Here is a 25,182-nt window from a genome sequence, read left to right on the forward strand (position 1 = left end):
AGGGGACCTGAAAGGTGGGACCTGAGGTGGGGGACCTCAGAGGGAGGATATGGGTTGGGCAGAGGCACCCTGACAGCTCATCTCCCCTTTTTTCACAGATTCGGGCGGACGGTCTCGCTCACCAGTGCCGCCGTGGGGGGAGGGGGGATGCCCGGCCACCTCAAAGGTCACCTGCCATAACTTAACAGGAACCCGAGAAGCCAGGCCAAGGGAACACCTGAGCTTGACAGGTGACAACACCACATCCGTTCCGGCCACGCCTCCACAGAGGACGCAGCCGCCGCCCGGTTCCAAGATGGCTGCGTCACGCAGAACGGCGTCCCGCAGAAGTCCCGCCCCTCGACCGGGGGGCAGGCCCCCTGCGTGCCCCGCCCCCCCCACGCTTAGACCCGGAAGGGATCTCCCAAGGCGGCAGTGGGCTTCGAGCGCCGCGGGCTGTGGAAGAGCGTTGACGGCGGGGATCGCGGAGCAGCGGAGGTGCCTGGAGCCTGCTGCCGGGCCTTCCCTCGCGGTGCCGCTCGGTATTGTCTTCACGATAAACATCGCACGTTAACACTAGTAAGAACGCCGGAAACTTGTTTCGCTTAAGTTCTTTAGCTAAACTGGCCGTCAGCCTCCGTCCTAGGAGTCCTCGTCTTCTGATAACGGTGTCTGTCGCGAGTTCCCTGTCCTAATCCTGGCCGTGAGGGGAAGCCCCCCGAGTCTGCCCTGCGTTGCCAGCGGCCGAGCAGCCAGGGCCCCGCGGTGCGTGGGCTCCTCTTGCAGCTCCGCGCCGCCCGGGTCCTCCGGAAGCCAAGCCCGGAGCAGATTCGTCCTGTGAAACCGAGCAGCGAGCCGCGCACACCTCGGAGCCGTCCCGCCGGTTCCGCCCCGAGAGCTCCGCAGTCCAGGACGCGCTCCCGCGTTTGCTCCTTGCGTGGACTCCTGTTAGCTTGGTCCTTCACCGTTTCACATGACAGACCTTTCCCCGGGAGGTTGCATTCTAGATTCCTTGTAACTCTGGTGTCAAGTTCTGCAGAGCAGTCTGCATAGACTGCATCCAGAAGTGGCAGACGTGGCCCAGGCGAGGGAGCCCTGCGCTGAACCTGGGAGGGGTGAAGGATGTCCGCGGTCCCCATGGGAGACCTCGCCCCCTGGCACAGGACGGGGGTCCTTTCTGGGGAGAGATCTTTGTGATAGTAGAGGGTCCCCATTCAGTTACTTGCACTCTGCAGTCACCAGAGCTTCTGCAGCTTCAGATGAAATGAGCAGATGGCAGGGATTCCAGGTGTTTGAGGGAAGTCACTAGATGAAGGACACAAAACCGAGGGTGAGACCTGGGCAAGCCCAGAGCCCCAGGGCCTCAGTTTCCTGTTCAGCCAGTTCATCAGACCTACTCTGGGCGGTGAGCACTGCTGGGCATCATCCCTACTGTGGAAGGCAGCCCCAGCTGACAGCAACGTCCCCTAAAGTGTCTCCTCTGCTTTTGTGGAAAACCTCTGGGCACTGAAACTGTTTCTAGGAGCCTCTTCCATCCACCCCTACATGGTGGGCATATCACTTGGGACCAGAAACGTACCTGCTGAAGGCGCAAGGCCCACCACACTTGGCCACTGGGCAGGGGACGGAGGTGGCTGTGGCAGCTATGAGACAGAATTGGGGGGCCCGCCACACACCCCCAGCTCCACTCACATAGCTGCCCCATGATCAGGTAGAACTTTCTGCAGTGCTGCACAGACCTGGGGGTGCAGCTGCAGGTCGAGAGAGAAAACCTAGAGCCATGCCCAGGCCTGGGTGACAATGCACTGGTGGCCCGACCTGTGCATTCGTCCCACTCACCCACCTTCTTGGCGAAAGGCCCTTTGTGGGTGCAGACCAGTAGACTTGCCAGCAATGCTCAGGACCCCTGAGTGACACTAGCCTCATCAGGAGGGGACCCCCATGGCCTGTGGGCACTGGAGTGTTTGGTGCTTAGGCAGGTGCAGGCCCTGGGCCTCTTCCTGAACCTCAGCAGCACCAAGGTATAGACCACGTGCGTCTTTCTGACCCACATGCTGGCAGGAGCCAGTGTCATGGGAGGACTGGAGCAGGCGGGGAAGGAGAGTACCTGTGGACCGCAGAGCCATTAGAATAAACTGCTTAACCAGAGTGAATGCCCTGAGACTTTATGACTCACAGCTTATGCTTACAACCTGTGATTCCCTGGAATCATTCACTGTGTATTTTGCAAACATGAGTCTAAGAGCTTAAATTACTTTTGAAAGTCATTTTCAAACACCCAAAGATTATCCAAGAACTACCTAGTTTCTTGTGAGCTCTGTTTAACTGGGTGAAATAGTTTCTTTTTTATCTTCCTATCCCCATGTTCACCTCAGACAGCTGTTTCCAGGGATGGGAGACAAGCAGGCACATCCCCTGAGGCCTCAGGAGGGGAGTCAGCCTGTTGTAGTCGAGAGGGTCCCACACCTACCCTGGGATGGGTGCTGGCAGGCTGGGCCCCCACCGTCTCCTGCCAGGCCTAGGTTCTACAGCATGGACTACTTAGATTTTCTCACCAGAGACCAGGCCTGTTGCCATGGGAGGGTTGTGTGTAGGGTCTGACCCCACCCCTAAGGTCCGAAGCGAAGCTGCAGACACAGGGGAGGTGTTCTCACCGGACCTTATCACGCCAGCACATGGGGCCAGATCTGCCCCAGCTGCACATTTCATTGCTGGGGCACCATGTGGAAGAGAGCCTGGTTTCAGGAGGACCAAGCGGGGAGCTGACAGCACCAGGTGGCTCTGTGTCACCAGCATGCTCTGCATACTCAGAACAGACCAGGTGAGAGGTTGGCCTCATCTCTGGCCCCTGCCTAGCGAGGCCACAGGTCTGAGTAGCACTGGGACCAAATCAGGCTGCAGGTCCTATCGGGTTGGGGCGTTTCCTGCCCCTGCCCCCCAAGTCCTCCTTGGGGACCCTATTCAAAGTGGGTCAGAGCACCCCACACACCACTGACTCGTCCTGAGCACTAGAGCCAGCACAAAGGGACCCTGCCTCGCTGCATCTGCCCCCACACCCATCACATCCCTGGGAGCCCAGCCAGGTCCCTGCTCCAGTCAGGAGCCCTACGGGCGTGGGACCTGCAACAGCCGTTTCTAGGCCAGTGAGGAGCCCTGTTGATTCTCAACAGCAGCCCAGTTAGGGGAGCTAATTTCAGAAAGGCGGTTGGTCTCCCTGGGTCTGCTCTGGGTGACTGCAAGGTGGCATCAGCTGGAGCACCAGCTGTCACTGCTTCTGGAGCATCCTCCCCACACCGCAAACCACTGGGCCTCTGCTCATTCTGGACCCACCCAGTCCCTCTGCGGATCTGGGGTTGACAAGTTCAAACTCCCAGGAAGCTGAAATAGGAGACACCGGTCCCCCAGTTTTCACCAAAGACAGCGGCTTCACAGGCTCACACAAGCATGCACACATCAGCTTGACTGCCGTGTAGTCACCGCCTCTGTCCCATGGAGTCACCAGGGTCAGCACAGAGACCACTTCTGAACCCTGAGGGTCCACAGAGCAGCAGGTGTGGCCGGTGCTCACAGCCAGGAAGCAGCACGCAGAGCGGGAATGCAGGACCCCACGCCCCACACAGCTCCCGCCATGCTGGTGAGGTGATGACACCCAGGCGTTTTCAAGTGACATCATGAAGGCCTGTGTGCAGTGGTCTCAGTGGAGCACTCCGAACCATGGAGGAGAGATCACACGACGCAGGCCTCAGAGCAGAGCACAGGGGCTGTGCCCCGCCAGGTCACACCAAGGCTCCTCCCAGGGCCAGAACACAGTCCTGGGTTCCCCATTCTGCCTGTACCCTCCATGGGGAAGGCATGGCTGGGGGCAGGGACTGGCTGGCTTGGTTTCAGTCTAAATCTTGAGCCGGTTCTGGGGGCTGACTCAACACTGTGCCTGAGCACCCACCTCTTGTGAGCAGGGTCCCAGCCACGGGAGAGCCCCAGGCACCCCGAGTAACAGGGTGCCTGCCCAGTCACAGGGCACCAGAGGAAGAGGCCAGGGGTGGGGGCAGGGAGTGAGGTCAAAACTGCTGGCCATCTGCCCTGAGGAGGATGCTGGCAGCCTTGGCTCTAAGTCCCCCCACCCCCCATAAATCCATAATAAGAAATAATCCCTAGTTTTCCTAACATGCCCCAGTTCCAGAAGCGCCTCCTGTTCCGTTGTCACATTGGTGTGGGAGAGGGCCGGGCAGGTGCCGCTGACCTTGTTTTCTGTGATCACAGCAGGGAGCCCAGGGCCCGAGGCGGGCGAGGAGCACCCCAGGCCTGTCCCACTCCCGAGTGGGAGCACCTACTGAAGGCCTGGCCCAGGCTGCCGTGGGGAGCCATGGGGTCTGGCCTCCAAGGGGACTGGTTGGTGAACTGGACCCTGCCACCCACCACAGCTGCCCAGCTGCCCACTGCTGGCCTGGGAATGCAGGGCAGGAAGCAACTCCACACAGACCCAGGTGTCCTGGTCAGAGTAGGCTCACGCCCGTGGTGGGTCAGCCCTGGGCCTGTCAGTGGACACTGCGGAGGCTGGGAGTGGGGGTGGGGGGCAGTATCCCGGCCTGGAGACTCCAGCCCATGAGGAGCACCAGGGGCTGGGGTACGATCTACCGGCTGACGGTCTTCGGTTCTGCACCACATGGCAGCCTGCAAGCCCACCCAGCCCAGTGGGAGGACACCTCACCCAGGGCCAGAGCCGAGCCTACACTGCTCCCAGCTGCACCTCCCACCCCCCAAAGGCTGGCAGAGTGTGCCTGGTGAAGCCAGCTCCCCATGGTCAGCCCAGCCCCCCAGGAGGGCGGGCAGAGGGTGGGGGCGGTGCCTGGGCCTGGCCCAGGTGGCGGGGTGGGCGGGGCACCTGCCCAGGCTCTGCCCGGCTCGCTCGCCCATCACTCGTCCTCGCCATCCCGTGGCCCTCGTCATCTCTGTCCTCGCGGTCGCCGTCCAAGGTAGGTCTCGGGAGCTCGCCCCTGTGCTGAGCAGACTTTGGGGCCTGCCCAGGTCCCACTGGGCTGACCTGGACGCCCCCCCAACCCCTGAGGCGCCCTTGCCTATCTGTCTTCGGTCGTCCTCCTGTCCCAAGGGGCCGGCCAGACAGCGGGAGAACCCTCCATCCGCCGGCTGGCTGCGAGGGGGAACGGCATCCGCGCGCGCCGCCCGCCCGCAGTGCCTACCGAGTGAGCGAGCGCTGTGCGCCGAGGCCGGGCCGCGCGGCGGGCTAGGCAGCGGGGCTTGGGGGCTGCGGACCCGGCTGCTGCCCCCCTAGCTGGGGGGTGGGGGGACGCACCCACGTGAATGTGAGAACCTGCGCTACCGGGTGGGGTGCTGGAACTCAGGGTCTCTGGGAGGAAGCTCCTGCTCGCCCCCACTGGCTACCCCCCAGAGCCTCGCTACTTCCCCAGTCTCACTCCCTCCTGGTAGACCCTCCCAGGAGCCCTTTCCGCACCCTGAAGTAGGCAGTGTCACATTCCTGGCAGCCCCTGTGCACACTTCCCAGGTCAAGGAAGCCAGTCCCTTGGTTCCCAGCTTCGGTGACGGGGGCAGGGGTTGGGGGACAGCCAGGGGCTCCCTGGGCCCCCGAGTGGGCTGGAGCAGGGGGAGGCAAGGAGCGGCCTTGCCTCCCTTCACTTGCTGGCCGGGTCTGGAGTCTGAACCTGTGCTCTGCCGGGTGGCCCGGCAGTCAGGCAAGTTGGAGAAGGTGCAGGAGGCTGCAGGGGCCCAAGTCCTGGACCAGCTGGGCAGCCCGCGACTCCAAGACCCCGGCACGTGCCCCAGCCCGCCCCCTGGGCAGAGATGCAAATAGCAGCCCCACCCTCCTGGCCCCTGGATTAACCTGCCCTCCGGGTGGGCTTTGCCCATGCAAAGCAGGGGGAGGGGTGTGTGTGTGTGCCCAGCCCCTGACACAAAGGTCTTCTGCGATGGGAAATGGGTCCTGCACTTTAAGGGTCAGGGACCTGACCTGTCCTGCTGTTGGCAGGACACTGCCCCTCCCCTCTCCAACCCAGAGGCCCAGCCTTGGTGAGGCTTCGATGGCAGGTAGGGGTGCAGAGCTAAGCATGGAAAGTTTTCTCGGCAGTTAATGAGCCCCGTGGGAGGTGGGGGGGCAGGCACATGGGGCCTGATTACTGTGGCCTCAGCCCCAGCCCTGTTCCCTGGTGGGTGGCAGAGGCCGTGGGGACTCCCCAGGCAGTGAGCGGGTGTCCCTTTCTGTGGGGGGTGCTCACCAGAGGGAGGGTGCATCAGGAGGGTGACTGAAGGCTGGCAGCCCCTGGCTCTGTGGCTTGCCCCATACTCCCCAGCCCCAGGCTGGCCGCTTCCGAAGCCCCCGACGCCATGGAGGAGTGGGACGTGCCCCAGATGAAGAAGGAAGTCGAGAGCCTCAAGTACCAGTTGGCTTTCAAGAGGGAGATGTCATCTAAGACCATCCCTGAGTGAGTCCCCAGGACACCCTGTGGAGCTGCGGCCACACCCCCTAGGCTGGCAAGATTTGTGTCTCATTTCCCTGCCCTGTGCTCATTTGTATGAACCAAGACCACACCCCCACACACTGCCACCAGGCAGCACTCCTGGGGCCAGGAGCCCACGTGCTCACCCACCCTCCCCACCACAGGCTCCTCAAGTGGATCGAGGAAGGGATTCCCAAGGACCCCTTCCTGAACCCCGACCTGATGAAGAACAACCCGTGGGTGGAGAAGGGCAAGTGCGCCATCCTGTGAGCCCCCGCGGCCCAGACTCACGCCTCCCTGTAAAGTGGACGCCTCTGTAAAGGTGTGAGTTTTATAAAGACTTTGCGAGAACGCTGGTGCTTTCGTACACTTTCTAGGAGAGAGAAAGCAACACGTAGGTAGCCGGTGTGTATCGGGATATCTGGTGTAGTCCAGGGTGTCTGGCGTGACCCCAGAGGGTCCAACATGGACTAGAGTGTCCAGCACACGCTCTGGGGACGTCCAGCATGGGTCGGGGTGTCCAGCACAGCCCAGGGTGGCCGCCCAGGCTCCAGGGGCTCGCCATGCCCCCTAGAGCAGGTCTCTGATGTACAGGCTGCGCCGCACGGCATTGGAGACGCCCTCCTTGAAGCGGAACCACACGTCGCTCCTGCCCACTGCAGTGCCCACACGCCGCTCAGCTGTGTCAGTCTCAGGGGCCTCGTGCCCTGCGGGGGCCACACAACCGTTCTTCCACCTGACTCCGGCCAGTCCCTCCACCACCCACCCCTCCATACACACCTGTGCTCGGGGCTGCTGCTCTCTTGACAACCACACGACCGAAGAAGTCCCTCTCGGGCTGAAGGAGACAGGCTGGTCAGGTTCACGGGGACTGAGCTCTAGCGGACTAGCCCTACCTGGGGAAAGGGCCCAGAGGCCATGGCCCCCTCCTGCTGAGCCTCTCTGCATGCACCCTCCACCACGCTCACACTCACCTCTTCCCTGCCAAGGTCAGGAGGTGCCAGCACGCTGCCCAGGTGGGAACTGGGCCCAGGCAGAGCCATCATGCTGAGCAGCAGGGAGCTGGACTCCAGGACTTAGAACCAGCCCACTGCAAAGTCGCCTGCCCAGGGCCCCCAGCGCCGCCCCCACGGCCTCCCACTCATACGTCGGCCCCTACCTGTTCCTCCAGGGCGGCTCTCTTCAGGATACACTCCAGCCGCTGCTTGTGGTTGCATGGGGCAGGTGGCTGCAGCTCCTTCTCCCCCGAGCCCCCCGGGGGACCCCCATCCACCTGCAAGAAGTCACAGACAGTGACAGTTGACTGGGTAGGACCACGGCGGGGCTCGTATCCTCTCCAAGGGCCCTGCTCTACCCAGGGCCTGGGGAGGCTCACCTGGGGGCCATCCCTGGCCCGAGCCGAGGCCTCCACCCGCCGCATCTTCTCCACTTCCACCTCGCGGGCAATGAGCTGCTTGGCCTGGTAGGTGAGGGGCTTGCGGGCAGGCAGCTCGGGAAAGTGGCAAACCTCCTCCACGTTCCTGCTCTTGGGGTAAGCGGGGCAGGGCAAGCCCCGGGACACCTGGTCAGCAGGGACAGGCCACGAGCTACTTACCACCTCTGGCCCCACCTGGCAGACTCAAGAGTGCAGGACGGGGTCCAGGCCTGGCCCTGCTGTGCCCCAGCTCCACAGCAGCAGGGGCATTCCCACCCTGAGCCTCAGTTTCCCCCACCACACATGGGCAAGTGGAGGGCTGCCCAAGGAGGAACTGACACCACACAGCAGGGCCTGGGCTCAGGCTGGGCTGAGCGCATGGAATGGGCATCATTACTGCCTGAGGCCTGCATCCGGCCCCCACTAGTGCCAGCACTCCACCCCATGACCCTCTCAGGACAGAGGAGCGGAGCCCTGTGGAGCTCGAGGGCCCTCTGGGGGCAGCTCCTGCGGGCACTGAGGGACTCCACGTACACCTCCCGTCCCAGGGTCGGCCCCAGTGGGGGCTCCACTGCACAGTCACATTCGGGCAAGGAATGAGCTAGACCTGACTCCCCCAGCCTTCAACAAGAGACCTGAGGCTCACACCATGCCTTCAGACTCTGGCCGAGCAATCGCTGTGGCACCTGGAGCCCAGCACCCCCAGCCCAGGTGCTGCACAGACTCACGGCTCCAGCCTGTAGATGTACTGCCCATCGGGCGTGCGGTCCTGGCGGTAGGTGAGGCTGTAGGCAAGCATGGTGCCTACCAGGCTGGCCAACTGCTGCTTCTCTCGGGCGCTGTACAGCTGTGTGCTCACCTGTGGGCCAGCAGGGCACTGAGCCAGGCCCCACCCACCCCAGGAGGCACGCCCCTCCCGGGCCCAGCACTGCCAGGCCAGGCACTCACTGGGCGCAGCTTGGGCGTGAGGATGTCCAGGAGCAGACAGAGGGTGTCTAGGATGAGTGCCTGTGGTGCAGCCCAGCTGCGGGTGGCTGGCGTGATACCTGACACCAGCGTCTGGATCAGGTTCTGTGTCTGGTTCATGCGATTCTGGGCCTGGGGTGGAGGGCGGACCAGGACTGAGTCACCCAGGACCCCAGGGCTAGACCCTGGCCCCGGGCAGGGCACAGGCCGTACCTCCTGCTGGCTGCTGGGGAAGGTGATCCGCGGCACGTGGCTGGAGGCGAAGAGGAGGTGGAAGGCCGGGAGCAGGAAGGGCAGGTAGCGCATCAGCTGGAAGCTCTGGCCGTGGAGGGCGGCCCGGCCCAACAGGTCGTCAAAGGCCAGCCAGTCGAGGGCAGTGCACACGGCGCCCAGGCTGGAGTCCCGTAGCCTCATCCGCAGGAAGTTGTCGAACAGGCCCTGAAGGCAGGTGGACAGGCCAGTCCCTGAGGCCCTCCAGCCTCATGGAGCCCACCCACAGCACAAGTGCCACCCTGGGGGGACCTTCCCCTCCCACCAGCCTGTAAGCCGCAGCGAGTGGCCACAGGGCCATGAGGGGGCCAGAAAGGCCTAGCCTGCTGCCCCCACTCGTCTGACCCAGTCACCTCCTAAAGGAGAGGGAAGCTCTGTCCACCAGGGTCAAGGGCACAGAGCCTACGCACGTTCCATGTGGGAGTCCCTCCCCTCCGGCCACCACGCTGCCCTCCACACAGTGGTTTTCCGGATTTGCAAGGATCCCCAGCTGCTAATCCAAAGCTGCTTAGCCAGGGAGGCAGCTTACACCAGGCTTCCCGGGGGTGGGGGTAGGGGGGCCTGCCACCTGCTCTCCACCCCACCTGCACATATGGAATCCAGCCCCTCCTGCCACTGCCGGGCCCTTTAGCTACTTCCCCAAGGGCAGACACAGAGATCCCACCAGACAACCCCCGCCAGCCACCCCCGCTCCTGCCTGACCCTGCTCCCTCTCAGAAGCCTCCCAAGCACTGGGTCCACCAGTTTCTTCTTGGGCTCAGCACCACTGAAGGTGCATGTCCCAGTCAGTTGCTGGCCAGGGTCGAAAAATGCTGCCAGAACGGGGCCTCCTGCCCCCCAACCCCCACGAGGCTGGAGGTGGGGCACGGTTACCTGGACCACCTTCTCATGCTCGCCCGCAGACATGGCCACGTGCAAGATGTGGTAGAAACGCTGCGCGGCTGTGGTCAGGGGCGCCTCGGCAGCGAGGGGCCCTGAGCCCGAGAGCTGGTCCCCGAGCAGGAGCATGTGAGTGCGCAGGGTTGAGGCCTGACCCACACGGCGCCTGCAGGGGGAGCTGAGGCTGGAGTGGAGCCCCTGCCCCGTCACCCAGACCCAGCCCTACCCACCCTCGTCCTCCGGGTAGCACCGGCTTGTGCATGTTTAGGGCACCCTGAGGTGCCACAGGAGGGCAAGGTGCCACGGCTCCATCAGCAAAGGCAGAGCTGGCTGTCTTCCCAGGGCAAGGGTACCGTGGACATTCCAGGCCAAGGCTGGCCTGCCTACCTCTGGGCCCGGGGCAGCTGGAAGACCTCCTGCCACACGGAAAAGAGCCCCTTCCGCTGATCCTTCAGGCCAATGTGTGTGCTCTGAACGGCCTGAACGCTCAGCTCCCGCTGGCCCCGCCTGTGTAGGAACTGGACATGGGGTCAGGGAGGGTGAGGATGGCTGACCCCAGCTCCAGCAGGAAATGGACACAGGGGAGATGTGGAGGGGGCGCTGGCCGCCCCGTCCCCTGCCCCAGAGCCACCTGCCCACCTGCAGGGCGTTGATGCAGGCGCGGATGTCGTTGTCCGTCTTCTCACAGAGGGCCGCCAGAGCGCCGGGGTCAGCCCGCATGCCCCGCCGCAGGGAGATCTGCAGAGGGGTGGGAGGATGAGTGTACCCCTAGCCCTGCCCTGTAGCCACCACCTCCCTAGAAACAGCTCCTATCCAACGGGGAGCAAAGGCCGAAGAGCCCTGCAGAAGGAGCTCGGTTGCGCATTGGAACCACCCACAACCAGAGAACAAACTGGCCCGGGACCTCCACCCAACATCCTGGGGGTAGCCGGGGGGCCACAGGCGGATGGCGGAGGCAAGGCAACCCTCACAGACCTCCTGGAGCCGCTGCATGAGCCTGGAGGGCAGCGTGGGCGGGAAATGTAGCAGGAGGGCCTGCTGCTTCAGCTGCCGGAGAGAGGGAGCGAACCTGCAGAAGCAGGGCATGCATAGTGAGCCGGCCCTGGCCAGGGCACTACCTGAGTCCAGCAGCGAGGGAAGTGGGAAGTGAAGAACAAGCCTCCCAGTGGAGACCCCGCCCACCCGACAGAAGCCCCTCCCCAGCCGAGGCCCCCCCTCCACTCACGGGTCGTTGCAGATGCAGATAATGGGCCTCATCAGGAGCCCTGCCTCTGCCCGGCGCCGCCGCCCCCCGCCTGTGGGCACAGATGGGCCCCCTGGCCCTGCCTGCTGTGGGCCCTTGCGATCCAAGACACTCAGGAGAACATTAATGGCAGCCTGGGGGGACACGGAGATGGCAGTGAATCATAGCCCCCCACTGCGGGACGACCAGCCCACCTGCCGGCCTACCCAGGAGGCCCACCGTGGGGGCCCCATCGATCTCGTCGATGACCAGGCAGTTGGGTCTCCCACCAGCACCCAGGACGGACTCCATCTGCGTGGCCGCCTCGATGCGTGTGCGGAAGGCTTCAGGGCTGCGGTCATCACTGGAACCAGGAGGCCCGGGAGCAGCTGTCAGGGTAGCCAGTGTCCCCAGCCAGACGGTCCCCCAGGGCAGAGCCCCCACGCCTACCACTCAAAGATACTACACAAGGCCACCCCCTGACACCACGCCAAGTCCCAGGAGCCCTGAGGTGTGTGGACCATGCCGCCTCATGCACCTGGGACACCAGACCCCAGCTCCAAACCAGGCATTCAGGGCTGTGTCCCAGTCGGCCAGGCACGTTAGGACACAGGGAGGCCCAGCCTTCCCCCCTCACCTCGCATTCATCTCCACCACGCAGTACCCAGCGTGCCGCGCAATCACGTGGGCCAGGGTGGTCTTGCCCAGCCCTGGGGGCCCACACAGCAGTGCCACCTGCAGCCAGGACAGGAGAAAATGTGCTGCAACCCGCCCCGCCTCATAGACTTTGGGAGTCCCTGGCCCAAATGCCAGAGACAAAATCCCATCCCACAAAGTGCAGTGCCAGGGGATGTTGCCCTGCCCTGCCCCTATCACCAAAGAAGGACAAGCCCCCGCCTGCTCGTGGCGCAAACAATAAAGGCTCATGTCAGATGAGTGGCATTGAGATCGGACACAGACACAACTGTTACTGCCATGACTGACGCCTGAAACCCACCCACGTTCCAGTGTAATCACTGTGGGAAGATGCAGGGCCCTTCAAGTAGTGCTGACTTTGTCTAAGTCATTAGAAGAAAGGACTCGCGTCCTAGCTCAAACTGCTGACACTCCACACCAAGACATTGACATCATCACAGCCTCGGGGGCAGTAAATGTGCCTCATGGCCCCCAGAGGCTGCAAAGGCACCAGCCACCCAGAATAAGCCATTAGACATGTGTGCAGAGCAGTCAGGTGCACTCACCTTCTGCCGGGGCCGCCCACTTGGGTCCAGCTCAGCCTCCAGCATCTCCTCGAGAACTTGTTCATGGCTCTTCCACTTGCTGGAAGCTGTGGCCTCCTTGCCACCACGGGCCGGTTCTGCACTGGGCCTAGGCTTCCGGACAGGCTTCTCTCGGCCAAACACCACTAGGTCCCACAGCTTCAGCCACTTGAGAAGGCAGCGGTTAGTAAACTGAAAAAAGAGAGGCCTGGCCTGGGTGGGGGGGTCTCCTCATGCCTGCCCCTCATGTCACTCTACTCTTTAAAGCCCAGAGACACATGCAGGGACGCTGAGGCTGAGTGACCAGTGAAAGACCCAAATTAGCCTCAGTTTCTTTATCTACCAACACAATCCAACAAAGCTCATCAAATCCTTCCCCTAAATTCTGACACCCCTGTGGGCTGGCAACACAAGGACCTATTAGGCCCTGAGTTCTTTTCTCTCAGCAACAAAGAAGCCAGTCACATTTGAGCAAGAACAAGGCCTCACGTCATCACTGAGCAGCTCCGTATAGCGCTGTGGTGCAAACTCATCCACCCAGAGGCAATGCTGGGAGGCATCTTGGCTGTCAGCTGGCTCCTCCTCAGGTGCCCCTGAGGGCTGGGTCTCCTCCTCCATCTCCTGTGACCTGAGACTGGAGAGCATCATACCCTGAGCCACTGGGCCTTAACCCCATGCAGGGACTACCCCCCTGGAATGCACACTAGGGGTCAGCAGTCCAAGGACTAGCGAGGATCCTGGGGTGGAGAGCCCCCGTGTCACCTGCACAGCATGTCTGAGAGCCGCTGGGCCTCTTCCAGCAGTCGCCGTCGCCGCTGTGCAAATTAGATCAAAACAGCTCAGCCACCAGTCACCTAGGAGCCACTCCTTCCCTCCCAGGAAACCCCAGCAGCCCCCACCTCGCTGTCGACCTTCTCCTTCAGGGAAGTGAAGGGCATGCCCAGCAGGTCCAACTGGCCACGGCCACGCCACCCGGTGTCACGGAAAGGGCTCTGTGGGGGAAAGCGGGCATCAGTCACTCCCTTCTAGTTATGGGGTTGCCACAGCTCCCTCCCAACGGTGCTCAGGGATCCATGTGGCATTCCCTAGCATCCACAGCCACAAGGAGCCCCTTCTAGCTCCAGTGACCCCAAGGGGTCACTGGAATGGCAGCAGATCTAAGGAGAAGGATGAAGGAAAAGGTAGAAAAAAAGAGAAGAAAGAGGGGAGAAAAGATGGAGGAGGAGGAAGAGAAAGAAGGTGGCCTTCCCGAATGCAAGAGCAGAGGCAGGGTGATCTCTAGAAGGGTACCCAGAGTCAGAGTGAGCATATGAGGTCCATGTACCGGCTCGTGGCTACACGGCACCCACCTGCACCCCAGTGCCCACTGGGTCAGCCCGAAGCACCAGAAAGGCCCGGTCGCCGCCCGTGGAGGTCACATTGACGTAGTCTTCCAAGACTGGGGGCCGCCGCAAAACAGGATTGCGGGTGGCTAGTGAGGCCTGAGTGAGACCCGCATCAGCCCCAGAGTCTAAGGGCCTGGGAGAGAACCACGATTGTTATGGGGATACTCAGGGAAGAGCCATGGACCCAGCCCTGCCCCAGGCCCCAAGCCCTTGTTGGAGGAATGGGATCCTTCCAATGCCCCTGGAGACGCCTCTGCCCCAAGTTACACACCCTTCGCCCAACAGCTCATCAGGTATCTCGGGACTTGGTGGGGGAGTGATGTCCAGAGTCGGGGAATCAGGAGGTGTCATCTCTTCCATCTCCTCCGACCTAAAGTTCAGTCTCCTGACAGCCTGCAGTCTGGACCGTTTGATGTGGGGAGCTGGGGAGACACATGGAAGGAATAGAGGGCCTTCCCCAGCCTCGCACCCCACCCCTATGCTCTGGGCCCCAAAAACGTACTAGGGGGCAGGGATCTGTCGCCCTGGATGTCAGGAGCCAGATGCCTCTTCCTGACACTGCCCTTGCTGTTCCTTGGAGGTCCGCCTGGAGAACAGTGAATGGCAGCGTCCCCTCCAACAATTGCCTCCTCGAACGTCTGGCGGGGCCGGCCCACAGTGGGCTGGGGGTCCCTGGAAGGCGACAGGGCGGCAGTCCCTGCGGAAGGAAAGCCCATAGCAGTCATCCAGAGCAGCTCGTCTGCACACACAGCCACAGCCCCCGCGGCCGGCGCCGCTGCAAGGCCGTGCTCTCTCCAAGGGGGTTGCGGCCTCTCCCCTGCGCGGCCCTCAGAGCAGCCCTCCTGGACTCCCCGCGAGGGCCAGGCTTCCGTCGAGCTACCTGGGACGAGGCCGCGGCGATACTCGCGCCTACCTTCCAGCTCGGCCAGCACCTCGAGCTCGGCCGCGAATTGGCTGTCGAAATCGTCCTCGACGCCGTACAGCTCCAGCTCGTAGTCCTCCATGGCTGCTGGATGCGCAGCCGCCCGCCGCGGGGACCTGGCTCCGAACCTCCCGCGCCCCGCGCGCCGCTCCCGCCCCCAGCGACCCGGTGCCACCAATCAACGGCCGGCGTGCCCGGCGGCGCGTTCCATTGGCCAGGAGGAAGGGCGGGGAGTGGGCGGGGTTGCGTATGCACGCTGGGTGGGGCCGAGCCCTGACGCCAGAGGGGGAGCCGCGGGACTCGGGCGCTCTCCATTGGTCAGTAGGACCGCCCGTCCGTGCCGTGGGCGGGACGTGGGCGGGGCTGAGACCGCAGGCCTGGCCCGGCCAGGCGCACCTCTGTGGCCTGAATTATTGCTCCGGTACCACTGGGCCACGAGGCGCGGGACGCGAGTGCGGGAACCAGGGACAGGTCGCGGCATCGGAAGCCCGGACGGCGCAGCCCAGCTGCAGGTCGATCCCGGAGTGGGCAGGGGCGCGGGAAGGATTTGCAGCGGGAGTCCACCGGGCACCCTTCCGCCGGTGTCCATGAGACGCGGGAGGCGAGAGTTCCGCGGAGAGGAGCCAGAGCAGGGGGCGTCTGCGTGGGCGAGAAAGGGCCCCGTCTCCTGCTCTGTACCCGCCCCACTCAGGAAAAGGCCAATATCACGTGTCTGTGGCCCGCCTCGGGAAGAATCCGTGGGAGCGGGCTGGAGGGCAGGACTGCTTATCCCCACAGGCCCGGGTCTGGGAAGGACCGCCCCACAGCCAGAACTCAGGGCACCACTAGCTTGCCCTCTCCTAGCCAGAGCCCCCAACCAGTAGACGCCCTGCTCATCCCACTCAGAGGTTGGGAGTGCAGGCACACAGTCGGTCTACAAGCTTGCCTGACAGCATCAGTGGCTTCAGACCGACGGCCCTGGGGAGCAGGGGTGTTCAGGCCAGGTGGGCAGGGCTCTGATGCGGGCTAGGCAGCCCATAACCCCGTTCCACACACTTGCCCCGCATTGCAGCCACCATGGAGCCAGGCAGCGTGGAGAATCTGTGTGTCGTGTACCGGAGCCATGACTTCCTGGTGGTGAACAAGCACTGGGACGTACGCATCGACAGCAAAGCCTGGCGGGAGACGCTGACCCTCCAGAAGCAGCTGCGGCACCGCTTCCCAGAGCTGGCCGACCCCGACACCTACTACGGGTTCAGGTACCCACAGTGGCTTCCACCGGGGGGGGAAGCAGCCCCCAACCCAGCCACCACTGAGCCTCTGCCCCATACTAGGTTCTGCCACCAACTGGACTTCTCCACCAGCGGGGCACTCTGTGTGGCTTTGAACAAGGCAGCCGCAGGCAGTGCATACAGGTGCTTCAAGGACCGGCGAGTCACCAAGGCTTATCTGGCTCTGGTAAGGCCGGGCTGGTCCTTGGGGCAGGAGCCTCCGACCCTCCGTCCACTTTGGTAGGCTGTGGATGTCAGGTGGGCTTCCCAGCAGTGGCGGGTGACCCCATGAGCAGCATGTGACCCCCTGCCTGGCAGGTGCGGGGGCACGTCCAGGAGAGCCGAATGACCATCAGCTACGCCATCGGCAAGAACAGCACAGAAGGCCGGACCCACACCATGTGCATTGAAGGCACACAGGGTACGGAGGGCAGGGGGTGGAGGGACCAGGGACACAGCCGTCCAGAGGGGACCCTGGATGAGCTGGGGCAACCAGGCCACATGACCGGGCTGCAGTGGACTCGGCCCCGGAGTGGCCTAACCCTAACCCTAACCCCAGCTATCTCTGAGCTTGCCTCGCTCCCCTCAGGTTGTGAGAACCCAAAACCAAGCCTCACAGAGCTGGTGGTCCTGGAACACGGGCTGTATGCAGGTGACCCAGTCTCCAAAGTGCTGCTGCAGCCCCTCACAGGTGTGTCCCGGATGTGTGCCCAGGGCCCCTGCTCCCTGCTGACGATGTCCTGCCTTGGCCTCTCCCGGCACAGGGCACCACAGTGTCCCCATCCTGCAGGGGAGGAACCTGCCCGGGAGCCCCCAGCATGCTGACCAGGCTCACTCCTGCCCCCCATGCAACCTCAGAATCTGCAGCCTCTTGCCCCACACAAGGTCTCTCTGGTCTGGGTTCTCAGCTGACTGGGCGCTGCTTTGGCCCTGCCCTCACCAGCAGCGTCCCAGAAGTCGCTTCTGTTTTGAGCTCTGACTTTGTGGCACGAAGCACAGGGAGGTCTAACGTCCCCAGGGGCTGCATGAAGCTTCAAGGACAGCACTTGAGCATGATGTGAATGGGTTTGGGGTGGGCACAGGGTTGTGCTCCCACCTGACTGCCCCCCTCTCCTCCCCAAAGGCCGGACGCACCAGCTACGTGTGCACTGCAGCGCCCTTGGCCACCCCATCGTGGGGGACCTGACCTATGGCCAGGCCTTGGGCCAGGAGGACCAACCATTCCGTATGATGCTGCACGCCTTCTACCTGCGCATCCCCACGAGCGCCGAGTGCGTGGAGGCCTGCACGCCCGACCCCTTTGTGCCCTCCCTCGATGCCTGCTGGAGCCCTCATACCCTGCTGCAGCCGCTGGACGAGCTCGTCCAGGTCCTGCGGGCCGCCCCAGACCCTGACCCCTCAGAAGGAGGCCCCGGGCCCTGCAGCCCCTGCACGCCCCTACCTGGGCCAGGCCGGCCCCCACCACCCCCCGAGACAGAGGTGCAGCGGGCCTCCTGCCTGCAGTGGCTATCGGAGTGGACGCTGGAGCCAGACAACTGAGAGCATCATACTAGGATGGGAACAGCAGGCTGGGACCTGCAGGGCCGGGCTGCTGGTCAGAGCCCTGGACAGTCCCTGCAGCGGCCAGGCCTAGAGCTGGGCAGCTGCGATCACAGAGGACAGGACTCTTGGGCTGCAGGACCCACACTGGCCTCCGTCCCAACACTGCTCTCCAAATGGCCTCAACAGCGCCTCCCTGGTTCTAGAGCCTCAGCTCCAGGGACTGACTTGTAGACGTGATTGGGTCAACATGCAAGAGGCAGAGCCAGGACCTGGGCCAGCCTCAGGTGGGCTCCTTCTGGCCCCCTACCCCACCCCCCAGAGCACCCTGCTGCATATTGCTCTGCCTGGACCTCCGTGCCCGCCACCCCCAGCCTGGCTGGGTCCTCCGTCTGCAGACCTCTACACCCTGACCCCCGCCCCCCGTGCCAGGCTGGTCCTACCTTGTGCCTTTGCTTCTGCCAGATTCTGGCCCCTCCACTCACATGCTGAGCGTCTCGCGTGGAAGTGGGTGTGGGCCACACACGTGCCATCAGCCCCCTCAACCCCCACCACATGTCATTCCTGCAGGCCTGCCCTGAGCATTGCCCCATGGGGTCTTCCAGGCCCCTCGTTGCAGCTGCTGCCTCTACCGCCTGCCTGACAGTCCCCAGGCAGAACCTCCGCCTGGAGCCAGGGGATCCAGGCAGTCCGTCCATCCCAACAACGCGGCCCAGCTGCAGGCCCAGCTGGGCTCTGAGGATGGAGAATAAATGCTCAGTGACAACCTGCAAATGGCTGTGAATGTGCCTGATGTGGGAGCTTCGGGGGGGGCTGGTCCCCCACCACAACCCCTGCATGGGGCAGACCTTTGCCTTAGGTCCCCAGCAGGAGCCTGGATGGACCCTGTGGTCCTGGCTGCTGACCTGCCTACCCCCCACATGCAGAGAACAGCCTGCAGCCCTGCTGTGGGGGCCGGGCACAGAAGCTGGGTCAGCTGCATCCCTGGAGGACCCCCAGGTCCCCAACAAAAGCATCAGAGCATCCGCCAGGGCTCCCCGCAGAGCTGCTGCCCAGAAAGTGCCAACCTTGGGAATTCCAACATCTCAGAATGCCACAGGGCAGGGGACAGGGGCGGGGGGTGGCACGTGCATGGGCCTCCTGGCAGCAGTCACACACCACATCACTGTGCCCACCCAGGCGAGGCCCCTCCTCTTGACTGGCTAAGGCAGACAGGCCCTGTTGTGGGGCTCCTGGGCTCAACCCAGCTGTGATCACAGCGAGAGCTCAGCCAGGGTGGAGCCAGAGGCAGCTGCCTGCCCAAAGGGTCTCTGAGACCCTGCCCCTGCTCCCTGCGCTTCCATCCCCTCATCCTTAACAGCACTGGGGGCGTCCACAGGGCAACAGCCCGCACAGACAGATGCTTACCACGGCGGGCCAGCGCCAGCCTCCGTCAACCTGGGGTGGGGCGGGATAGTCTCCCCTCCCTGCACTCCCAGCCCCTCTGTCCTCACCAGAATGGCCCCTCCACCTCCCTCCCACTGTCTTCCTCCTCTGCCCTCCTCTCCCTGCCACCTGCCGCCCCCACCCTAACCCAGCAACTTACCTGTTTCCTCCCCTCCTCGGGCCCCTGCGGAGCCTCAGGGGCCGTGTCAGCCTGGCTCCCCTGAGCCCCTCAGCCCCAGTGCAGGCTCCGCCCGCAGCCCGTGCTGGTGAGAGTCTTCATGGAGGATGAAGGGTGGTTCCTGAAGGACTCGCCATGAGCCCACCTAGTGCAGGCTTCCGGCCCCTCCCCTGGCCCCCTCGCAGCCGCACCCGATACATCTCCCGCTCAGCCATCATGCCTGCTGCCACCACAGGGTTCACTGCTGCCCCCGGCCCCTCACAACCTGTCCTGGGCCTGCAGTGGACTTTGGAAGTCCCTCGGACACACCCTGTTGCTTCCTAGCTGCTGGCACCTGCCAGAGGGTCTGGGCCCACAGGGGCTGCGGCTGCGGCAGGACCATCCTGACAGCTTCCCTTGCAGGTGGCCTCCCTACCCAGCTCAGGCCGGGCCACCCCAGAGCACCCCAGGGAGCGGCCAAGTCTCTGTCCTTGTGCCCCAGCAACTGGGCACCGTGGGGCAGGCGGGGCTCCTGTTATGTCTCCCTGGAGCACAGGTCCTGAACTCATGAGGGCGTTTCCCGTGCCAGGACAGAGAATCGTTTTTCTCCAGCGGGCCAGCGGAACCGCTGTCCACCACCCTCGGGTCCCAGGAAGCTGCTGGTGAGGCCAGGGAGCCAAAGGCTACCCCACCCCCTCCCTTCCGGAGCCAGGAGTCCGCCCCCACCCCACCCTCACCACCTTGCCACAGGGACGGGGACACACAGCCACCGCTGCCATGTGCCAGATTTCAGGACCTGCTTAGTGCCAAGGGGCCTGGGAGGTCAGCCAGGCTGGGGCCTGGGGCCAACCCTGACTGCTGGGCGGCAGGGTGGGACCTACTGGTGGGGAGGGCCTGGAGGAAAGCCAAGGGCACACAGGACCCACTGCAAAGCACAAGCCTGCTCAGGGCCCAGGGGCTGAGCCTGCAGAGCAAGCGACAAGACAGATGGCAAGAGGGCTGGACTGGACAGACAGGCGGCCACAGGGGCAGTAAGGCAAGGTGGGAGGGTGGCAGGGCCCGTGGGTGCCAGCTGCCCTGGGGATGCCCCATAGCCTGGCTTCTCTCCCTTGAGAGCCCCCCCATCCCCTCTGAGAGCCCCCAGGGCCAGATCTTGACCTGCTCCCTAGGGGTAGCCTGCCCCCCACCACTGGCGCCTGGGCTAAGGCCTCAGAGCCCAGACATGGGGTCCACCTGCCGATCTGCCCCCCACAGCCTACTGTGGGCAGCCCACAGAGGTCACACTCTAGGGGCACGATGCTGGCAGCTCAGGAGCCCAACCCGGCCGTAGGGCCCAATCCCACTCCCGCTTACCTGCTTGGCCAGTCAGGCCTCAGTCTCCCCATCTGTAAAACGGGCTGGCGGGGGCAGAGCCCATGAGCAGTACGTGGCAAAGCTGGGGACAGAGGGCCTTTCTACAGCTCGGCACTTGCCTTGTTGCTGTGTTCATCTGTCCACCCGGAGCCTGGGGTGCCCTGGAGGCTGAGCCCAAATAGGGTAGCGAGCGTCTTCCTCCTGCACTCACTGACCTGTAGGGAGTGTCCTCCGCCCGGCCTGGGCTCTTGGGTGGGTGGAGACCCCATCACCAAGTGACGACTGAGCGCTTGAGAACTGACTGGCCAGCCTCGGGGGGTCAGTGCTGGGGCCCAGAGTGAGACTGCCCACCTCCCATGGGGTCCACCCCCTGAACCCCACCCTCTACAGACTCTAGGGGTCACTGTTGGGCCAGCAGGACAGGGACTCACTGGACAGCTTTCAGGAGGGAGGGACTGTCTCCACTGGCTCTGGGTGCCCTCCAGCTGTCGATGCTGTGGCTGGCCTTCTAGGGGTCAGGGAGTGGCCCTCAGCTGGTCCCTCCAACCCTCAGTCTCCCAGAGTCAGCGCCTTGGCTTGTATGTGGCTGGCTTGATGGGCATGTGGCCCTGGGTGAGCTGGCCCTGCCAGGAGGGGGCAGATGTGGTGAAAGCCAGAGGCTGGGCACGAGGCATGTGTGACCGGCATGGTCCTCCCATCAAGGCTGCCTGCACACTCTCCTTGTCCCACAGCGCACACACATGTGGACACGCATGGGAAGCTCTGCTCCAGTACCCACAGAATAGAAACACACCACACATGTCACTCAACCCAGATGCCACAGTGGGGCCACATGTGCCTGAGATCCCTGCTGGGGACACACACGCACCTCCTGCACATGTATGCATGTAGGGGTGTGTGCTCCTGGGGATGCATAGACATGCATGTGTGCTCATACATGGATGCCAGCACACACGTCAAGTGCAGGTGTGCACACGTACAGGTGTACACGCGACCCTCAGGGCAAGATCATGCCTGAGCCAGGCCCCCTGAGTGGGGAGGGATGTGTGCTGGACCGCTGCCAACCGTGAGCTAAGCCTCCTGCTCCCATGGGGCTGGGGAGCAGGTGCCCGCTGTGCCTGGGGCCTCCAGGGGCTGACAAGGCAGCGTCACCTGGTATAGCCCCACCCCCTCCTCTACACATCTGCCTGGAGGACGTCGCTGCCAGAGTGGGTGGCTGGCAGGGCAGGGTGCTGAGCGGGTCATGGAGGTGAGCGGAGACATGGGCGCTCCCACCTTGCACCACCCCTGTGCTCTAAGGCTCAGTTGCAGGGGCTGACCCCGAGTGGGCTGGACCCCGTGTCTGGAGTCTACAGCATCCCTGCGTCCAACATCTGCCGTCTGGACCCCAAGCAGCCTCCCTCCAGGACAGACGGCATTCTTAGTGCTCAGGTGAGGGGCAGGGAGGGGCCGGAGCCACCACCCAACGGACACACAGGGGCCCAGCTGTGAATCGGACCTCCTTGCAGCCCCGGGCAGGTAGCTGAGCCCCTATGAGCCTCCATCAAGCCCCATGTGGGGTGCTTACCTCCCCATCTTCTTCGTGCAGAGCCCAGAGGCCCGCAGGTACCGCAAGCCAGCAGTCCGCGCATGGCCATGGCCCGGGGACTCGCAATGAGGACGAGGCTCCCTGCCGCTGCCCCCACCCCAGGCCTATTTTGGCCTCTACCACGGCCAGGGCGCCCAGCAGGCTGCAGCATGGGTTGTGCCCGTGGCCAGGTCACACTGGGCATCCGAGATCTGGGAGGGGAAGGGGGCTCCCTGGGCGCCGGGTGTGGGGTGAAGCTGGGTGGCACCAGGGGAGGTCGGGGCCACCAGGCCTCTCCCAGCTGCTGCATGCACTCACTGGATCCTGGAGGTCCACCACCCATCCCGCTCCCCAAAGCTGTCGAGAGATTTGCTCATGGGAGACACGGCAGCCGAGCCCATGGGTCCCCTGAGTCTGACCTGCAATAAGAAAAGCCCTAGAATCTAGCCTGGCTCCCCCACAGCCCCACTGCTCCCTTTTGTTCCAGAGATTCACTGTTTGTGGGTTGTGCCTGAGACATGGCTGCAGCCCAAGATTCGAGGTCCCCTGCCCCGTGTGACCCTGGGTGGTGACCTCCCCTCTGCAACTCCCTCCCCCGGCCTCACCACCTTCCATCTCCTGTCCAGCTTGACCTGGACCCACTGCCTGTGACCCTACTGCCTTCCTGCCAGGACGACCTGTCGGCACCACACAGCCATGGGCCCCAGAGCAGGTGAGACAACTCTCCCTCCCCCTCTTGGAGGGCAGCACCCATGGCTGGCTCCCAGGGGTGGCAGAACCACGCTTCCCCCTCCTGAGCCTCTACCTGGGGTCCTGGCCTGGGCCCACCACTGGGGGTCAGGGGAGCAAAGGGGCGGCACAGATGGGGCATTGGGCCGTGGGGACAAGGCAGGGACAGGGGGCCATGGCCAGGAAAGACTGAGCATTTGAGGAGCAGGAGGAGGTGGGTGCTGACCCCTGTCCCCTGTTTCGGGGTCTTGGGGCTCAGAGTAAGAGGGCAGAACCGTAGGGGTGGAGGGAGAAGGTGCACTTATGTGGACACTGCTGGGCCCGTGTGCAGGCCATCACATAGGTGTGCGCGTGCTTCCTGACACAGTCACATGCCGCCACCCACACATGCATACACACTGTCACACACACGTGTACACATTGTCACATATACGCGTACACACCACCACACACATGCACGCACACCACCACGTGTGTATGTGCACACCGCCACACATGAGCATGAGCACTGTCACAACCGTGTACACATCATCACACACGCACATACACACCATCACACATGTGTGTACACTGCCTCACCAGCAGCCACACAGATATACTGTGTGGGCATGAAGGCCACCACAGACATGTACACCCCACCACATGTGTGGCTACACCACCACACGGGTACGAGGTGCACACGCGTACAGCACCGGACAGAAGACACACTGCCACACACGCCTGCCTGTCAGAGGTGCCCAGCAGGCTCGGGGCCAGGCGGGCGCATAGATGCCCAGCTCCCCAGGTGGCGCTCCCCAGCATCAGGGGCAGTCACAAGCCCACCCGGGATGCAGGGCCCTGGCGGACCCACACGGGACGCTCCCACACACGTGTGCGTGGCCTGTTCTGTTCCAGGTGCCCTGGTGAGCCCGGGCCTCGCCCTCCTGGTGTCACTCACTGCCCACTGCTCTCACCCCCAGGCCGAGGGCGCCTCCCAGGGAGGCCTGGATGCCAGCAGGGCTGACCTGTGGGCCAGGTGAGTGCAGGCTCCGCGTCCACAATCAGGTTTCCTGCAGCAGAGTCCCTGGGTGGGAGTGAGGAGGGACGACCTCCAGGGTCTGCTCACGACGTGCGGGCATGGCCAAGCAGGGCTCCAATACAGAGTCCTGGCCCCGGTGGCCCAGGTCACTCGATGGAGATGGCTCTGGGCCTCTGGGGCCCTGCACCGGAGTCACACCCACACGGCTGGGACAGGCCCCCCTCCGCGGCCTGGAGACAGTTACTTCCTGTCCTGAGGCCTCTCAGTTTCGTTCTCTCCACCCTGAACCTGGCTGCCCTCTCAGGCCCCAAGACTGAGACCCATCTAGGGGGTCTCCTGGTGGGGGCTGGAAGTCACTGGTCTGCCTCATCAACGGACCAATCAACTGAACCACCAGGCAGGGCTGCAGGCCCAGCTGGACCAGTCGGGCCCTGGGTGTGGTCTTGTGAGATCTGACCCTCGCTGGTGCACGGGTCTTCTTAGAGTCACACCATGAGGACAGCCTGGCTGTGGGCACCCAGCAGGTGCCCTCCAAACCCTCAGCCATCCTGGGGCCTCGGAGCCCTAAGCCCCAGAACTGGGCCCCTGGTACACGGCCTCAGACCCAGAGTCTGGACAGGGGTCACTTTTTTTTTTAATGTTTATTATTTTTTAAAAATGTATTTGGCTGTGCCGGGTTTCATTTGCAACATGCAGAATATTGTCTTCACTGCACACACGGGATCTTTAGTTGTGGCATACAAACCCTTAGTTGCAGCATATGGGACCTAGCCCCACCAGGAATCGAACCCAGGCCCCCTGTATTGGGAGTGTGGAGTCTTAGCCACTGGACCACCGGAGAAGTCTCTGGACAGGGGCTCGTTGTAAGCCCTGGTCTTGGCTTGGAGCCTTGGCACCACAAGGGTGCCCTCGGAGTGGGGACGTCCACACCTCTTGCATCTCTCACCCTCACCCCAAGTTGAGGAGTCTGACCTCCATCCCGAAGACTGCAGTCTGGGGCCCCCACTCCCTCTGCCCCTCACCGTCAGCCTCCTTTCTGCCCAGTGCCAGCGCTTCCCTCCTGCAAGGTTTCTGGTGCCAGCCGGCAAGCCAGCTGTCCCGCGACCAACTTGCAGCTCTCATCAGGAGGATGGCAACGCAACACGTCCTCCTCAGAGCCTGGCAGGTCAGCGGCAGCCACCACCAAGACTGCTTGGGGGTCGAGGGCAGGGGGGGACTCCCTGGAGAAGGGCCCCAGGGACAGGCAGGAAGGAGGCGCCCCTAGCAGGGGGCCCCGGGCGGCACAAGGCCAGGATTGGGGTCAGGACGCAGGGTAGTTCTCCTGGAGCGCAAGGGCCACTGTACCGACAGTCTTATTATAAAATTAATGTAAAATCAG

General features: G+C 63.5%; 3 protein-coding genes across 4 annotated transcripts; 2 read left to right on the forward strand and 1 right to left on the reverse strand.

Moving 5' to 3' along the window:
* Nucleotides 1-4,888: 4,888 nt before the first annotated feature.
* Nucleotides 4,889-6,800, forward strand: GNG13 (G protein subunit gamma 13). Its single transcript, XM_005886827.2, has 3 exons — nucleotides 4,889-4,952; nucleotides 6,303-6,434; nucleotides 6,614-6,800. Exons 2-3 carry the CDS (start codon nucleotides 6,337-6,339, stop codon nucleotides 6,717-6,719), a joined length of 204 nt encoding a protein of 67 aa, XP_005886889.1. The 5' UTR covers nucleotides 4,889-4,952; nucleotides 6,303-6,336; the 3' UTR covers nucleotides 6,720-6,800.
* CHTF18 (chromosome transmission fidelity factor 18) lies at nucleotides 6,767-14,905 on the reverse strand. 2 transcript variants are annotated; one of them, XM_005886828.3, is made up of 22 exons: nucleotides 14,758-14,905; nucleotides 14,347-14,541; nucleotides 14,116-14,266; nucleotides 13,809-13,977; nucleotides 13,359-13,451; nucleotides 13,222-13,274; nucleotides 12,949-13,093; nucleotides 12,442-12,651; nucleotides 11,838-11,935; nucleotides 11,441-11,564; nucleotides 11,204-11,355; nucleotides 10,954-11,047; nucleotides 10,618-10,716; nucleotides 10,366-10,496; nucleotides 9,973-10,144; nucleotides 9,043-9,267; nucleotides 8,812-8,961; nucleotides 8,592-8,722; nucleotides 7,825-7,969; nucleotides 7,609-7,722; nucleotides 7,230-7,287; nucleotides 6,767-7,156 (listed from the first exon to the last, which is right to left on the reverse strand). In XM_005886828.3, exons 1-22 carry the CDS (start codon nucleotides 14,846-14,848, stop codon nucleotides 7,020-7,022), a joined length of 2,937 nt encoding a protein of 978 aa, XP_005886890.2. In that variant the 5' UTR covers nucleotides 14,849-14,905; the 3' UTR covers nucleotides 6,767-7,019. The 2 variants fall into 2 exon arrangements, with proteins under 2 accessions (XP_005886890.2, XP_070219193.1); XM_070363092.1 differs by lacking the exon at nucleotides 8,592-8,722.
* Nucleotides 14,906-15,114: 209 nt separating this feature from the next.
* Nucleotides 15,115-17,887, forward strand: RPUSD1 (RNA pseudouridine synthase domain containing 1). The gene is made up of 6 exons (XM_005886829.2): nucleotides 15,115-15,278; nucleotides 15,818-16,004; nucleotides 16,080-16,203; nucleotides 16,335-16,437; nucleotides 16,606-16,707; nucleotides 17,140-17,887. Exons 2-6 carry the CDS (start codon nucleotides 15,823-15,825, stop codon nucleotides 17,553-17,555), a joined length of 927 nt encoding a protein of 308 aa, XP_005886891.1. The 5' UTR covers nucleotides 15,115-15,278; nucleotides 15,818-15,822; the 3' UTR covers nucleotides 17,556-17,887.
* The last annotated feature ends 7,295 nt before the right edge of the window (nucleotides 17,888-25,182 follow it).

Source organism: Bos mutus, chromosome 25 (genome assembly GCF_027580195.1).
Source record: "Bos mutus isolate GX-2022 chromosome 25, NWIPB_WYAK_1.1, whole genome shotgun sequence".
NCBI lineage: Eukaryota > Metazoa > Chordata > Mammalia > Artiodactyla > Bovidae > Bos > Bos mutus.

Coding starts and splice junctions, on each gene's coding strand:
- GNG13 (XM_005886827.2), top strand. CDS start 6,337: ATGGAGGAGTGGGACGTGCCCCAGATGAAGAAGGAAGTCGAGAGCCTC. Junction 6,435..6,613: donor TCATCTAAGACCATCCCTGA/GTGAGTCCCCAG, acceptor TCCCCACCACAG/GCTCCTCAAGTGGATCGAGG.
- CHTF18 (XM_005886828.3), bottom strand. CDS start 14,848: ATGGAGGACTACGAGCTGGAGCTGTACGGCGTCGAGGACGATTTCGAC. Junction 13,978..14,115: donor GATGAGCTGTTGGGCGAAGG/GTGTGTAACTTG, acceptor GTTCTCTCCCAG/GCCCTTAGACTCTGGGGCTG. Junction 10,145..10,365: donor CAGCTGCCCCGGGCCCAGAG/GTAGGCAGGCCA, acceptor CTCCCCCTGCAG/GCGCCGTGTGGGTCAGGCCT.
- RPUSD1 (XM_005886829.2), top strand. CDS start 15,823: ATGGAGCCAGGCAGCGTGGAGAATCTGTGTGTCGTGTACCGGAGCCAT. Junction 16,005..16,079: donor GACACCTACTACGGGTTCAG/GTACCCACAGTG, acceptor GCCCCATACTAG/GTTCTGCCACCAACTGGACT. Junction 16,204..16,334: donor CCAAGGCTTATCTGGCTCTG/GTAAGGCCGGGC, acceptor CCTGCCTGGCAG/GTGCGGGGGCACGTCCAGGA.